This window comes from Thamnophis elegans, chromosome 12, assembly GCF_009769535.1.
Source record: "Thamnophis elegans isolate rThaEle1 chromosome 12, rThaEle1.pri, whole genome shotgun sequence".
NCBI lineage: Eukaryota > Metazoa > Chordata > Lepidosauria > Squamata > Colubridae > Thamnophis > Thamnophis elegans.
This window is the reverse complement of record NC_045552.1, coordinates 60,092,912-60,095,871: the sequence shown is the minus strand read 5'-3', so window position 1 is coordinate 60,095,871 and position 2,960 is coordinate 60,092,912. Positions and strand designations below refer to the sequence as shown.

At 44.2% G+C, this 2,960-nt stretch overlaps 1 protein-coding gene across 1 annotated transcript in view; it reads left to right on the top strand.

Annotated features, from left to right (window-relative positions):
* Positions 1 to 1,191: 1,191 nt before the first annotated feature.
* The window catches only part of RADX (RPA1 related single stranded DNA binding protein, X-linked), a 20,268-nt gene continuing 18,499 nt past the window's right edge, over positions 1,192 to 2,960 (top strand). Inside the window, exon 1 of the mRNA XM_032228567.1 lies at positions 1,192 to 1,299. Coding sequence (XP_032084458.1) covers positions 1,192 to 1,299 — 108 coding nt within the window. The remainder of the gene's footprint in view (positions 1,300 to 2,960) is intronic.

The window sequence follows — 2,960 nt, the reverse complement described above, 5'->3', positions numbered from 1 at the left end:
AATTTGGCAGTTCAAATCTCACCAGGTTCAAGGTTGACTCAGCCTTCCATCCTTCCCAGGTGGCTAAAATGAGGACCCAGATTGTTGGGGGCAAAAGGCTGGCTCTGCAAACCCATTAGAAAGGGCTGGAAAGCACTGTGAAGCGGGATATAAGTCTCTTTGGCTACCCTTCCTTCCTTCCTTCCTTCCTTCCTTCCATTAGAACGCAGTATTGCACACTAACTCTGCCCATTACCAGCAGTTCGATCCTGACCGGCTCAAGGTTGACTCAGCCTTCCGTCCTTCCAAGGTGGGTCAAATAAGGACCCAGATTGTTGGCGGCAAAAGGCTGGCTCTGTAATCCCCTTAGGGAGGGCTGTAAAGCACTGGGAAGCGGTACACAAGTCTAAGGGCTGTTGCTATGGCTACTGCTATTACCTAGGGCGATTTTCCCCACTCATGTATCCTCCTGATGTGTGGACTTCAATTCCCAGAATTCTCCAGGGACCTTGGTGTTTGCGGGGACATCAAGACATCTGGAGGGTGTCAGGTTGAGATTGGTTGATCTGGAATGTTTCCCCTGACCTCTTTGGAAACAGAACCGTTGGGCTCAATAGTGTTTGTGAGTCCGAGGACTGCTTACACCGCATAGTTCTAGGTTCCTTTCACACCCTTCCCTTAAGCCCACACAAAATAAGTCAGTTTTAGGACAGGAGGCGAAGATAAAAGAGGCCAACGGATGTCCTGAATAAAAAGTCCACCAGCCAATGAAAAGGGGATGATGTTTCTAAAGGAAAGATGGGCTTCGGCAGCAAACTCCCCATTCAATTATCTGTACGAGGAGCAATCTTTCCTCATCGGTTGCCCTCAATAGGGGGTCTCCCCTAGGAGACGCCTGGCTCCGATTGCTGCTCGCTTGTCACTGTTAGGATGGAACACACTAAAAATACACCTTCCCTCAAGAGGGTAGAAATTGAAGAAGATCACTGTCCTCCTCCTCCTCCTCCTGAGCTGTAGCTGTCAGGATGGGAGAAGTGAATAATTGTCTTCTGAAATTCTCCATTTGGAGCCGGCAACTTTGAAAACCAACGGACTGAATACGGTGACTCTGAGCCTGTCTGTCTCTCTCTCTCTCTGTCTCTGTCTTTCCCTCTCTCCCTCCATCCCTCTCTCTCTGTCTTCTCACTTTCGGCTCCTCTGCTTCGATTGCTCATGCAGCTCAACCCGAGGCAGCGTATTAAAATAGCTTTCCGGCTCTGGATCCCTATTTTGGTGTTGCGGATAGTTGCGGCAGTGATCCCAGACTACATGAGTGGGCAAGTACGTCCAGCAACTGGAGTGTCTTGAGCTTTTCCTTATTTTGCAAGATTCACTTAGAGGCATTTTAAGAAACCGCATCCCTGTTTGCTTTGGCAGGGCCTCAGATAGAAAGCTCCTACAAAGAGTGGTGAGGACAGTAGAGAAGATTATAGGAAGCTCGCTTCCCGTCATTCAGGATGCTGCTTATAAGCATTCTGTGCTTAGACTCGAAGCATTGTTAGAGACCCCACACCACCCCTTCATGGTCTGTTTTTGTTGGTTCCCTCTGGGAGGAGGTTTCAAAGTATTTCTAGCAGGACTGCCAGATTCTGTTAAGAGTTTTGTTCCCTGTGCCATCCGTCTGGCACACTCACAAGATTCGTCTCTCTCGCCATGCACGTGTACACATCCGAACTAGACTGTGTTGTTTCTCGGTGTCCTATAATATATGTAGCTATGGCATAATTTTTTTTCTTAACTTTATGTAGTGTACATTGGAGGTGGTGACCCTTTGAGAGCTGCATGCAATGAAATTTCATTCTAATGTATGCCGATTCGTGTACATTTAAAGTGACAATAAAGTTATTCTAAGCTTAAGAATTGCATGAAGGCCTTTAATAGCCTGGGTGCCTTGCAGTCCTGGGCTTGTTCATTCTATGTGTGTGTGTGTGTATGTATATATATATATATATATATATATATATATATATATATATATATATATATATATATATATATATATATATATATATATATATATATATATATATATATATATATATATATATATATATATATATATACATACATACACACACACACACACAAATAGTAGCCATCCATTCCAACTTAATTAGATTTTGAGCCGCTTGCGTCTCTGGTATTGTAGAGGTGGGATTGTCTGCAGAATTAATTTTACCTTCTAGGGTTTTTTTTATAACAGTGAAGCATTCACTTTATGGATGCTGCTGAAAATCCTTTCTCTCTCTTTCTCTTTCTCTCTCTCTTGAGAAGGCTGCTAGGATTTGAGACGTTCTATATTCTAAATGGCTTAAAGCGCTCTGAAAATTTTATAGCATGAACTCCGAAAGGTTCCTCTGCATCTGGATGGAAGGTGTGCCAAAGAGGGTTTTGTTTTGGTGTTTTTAAGCACTTCTTGTTTCTCCTGCGTGTGTTTTTATCTGTGGGTTTTAACACGTCTTATATATAAGCCTCTAGATGACCTTCAAGCAATGTGTGTATTTATTTAGAGAGGGCGGGGGGGGGCGGGTGTAAAGCTGGAACGTAGCTGGAACTCAACCGGGGAACCACTGGGGCTTAGGCCAAATTAAATAGGGATTTTTCTCTCTGCATCAAACCAGATCCGAGGACAGTGTGATGTTAGGGGAAAAGAATGGCCATTATCCTGATTTAAATTCCAGCTCTTCTCAAAGGAGCTACTTGCTGTAGGTGAAAGGAGAAGTGCACGTAGGAGATCAGGTCCCCGCAAGGAATCTCCCACCTGGTGAGGTTTTATTTAAAGGAACCTGTGGGGGGGAGGTTTAACCCCAGTCTAATGGCCTTCTTCCCAGATGTTGATTTGAAAGATGAAAAGAGGCCGCGGACCCTCCTTAGCATCTGATTTGATCATCTCCCCTAATGTTGTCGTCTTGTTCTTCTTCTTGTTCTTCTTCTTCTTCTTC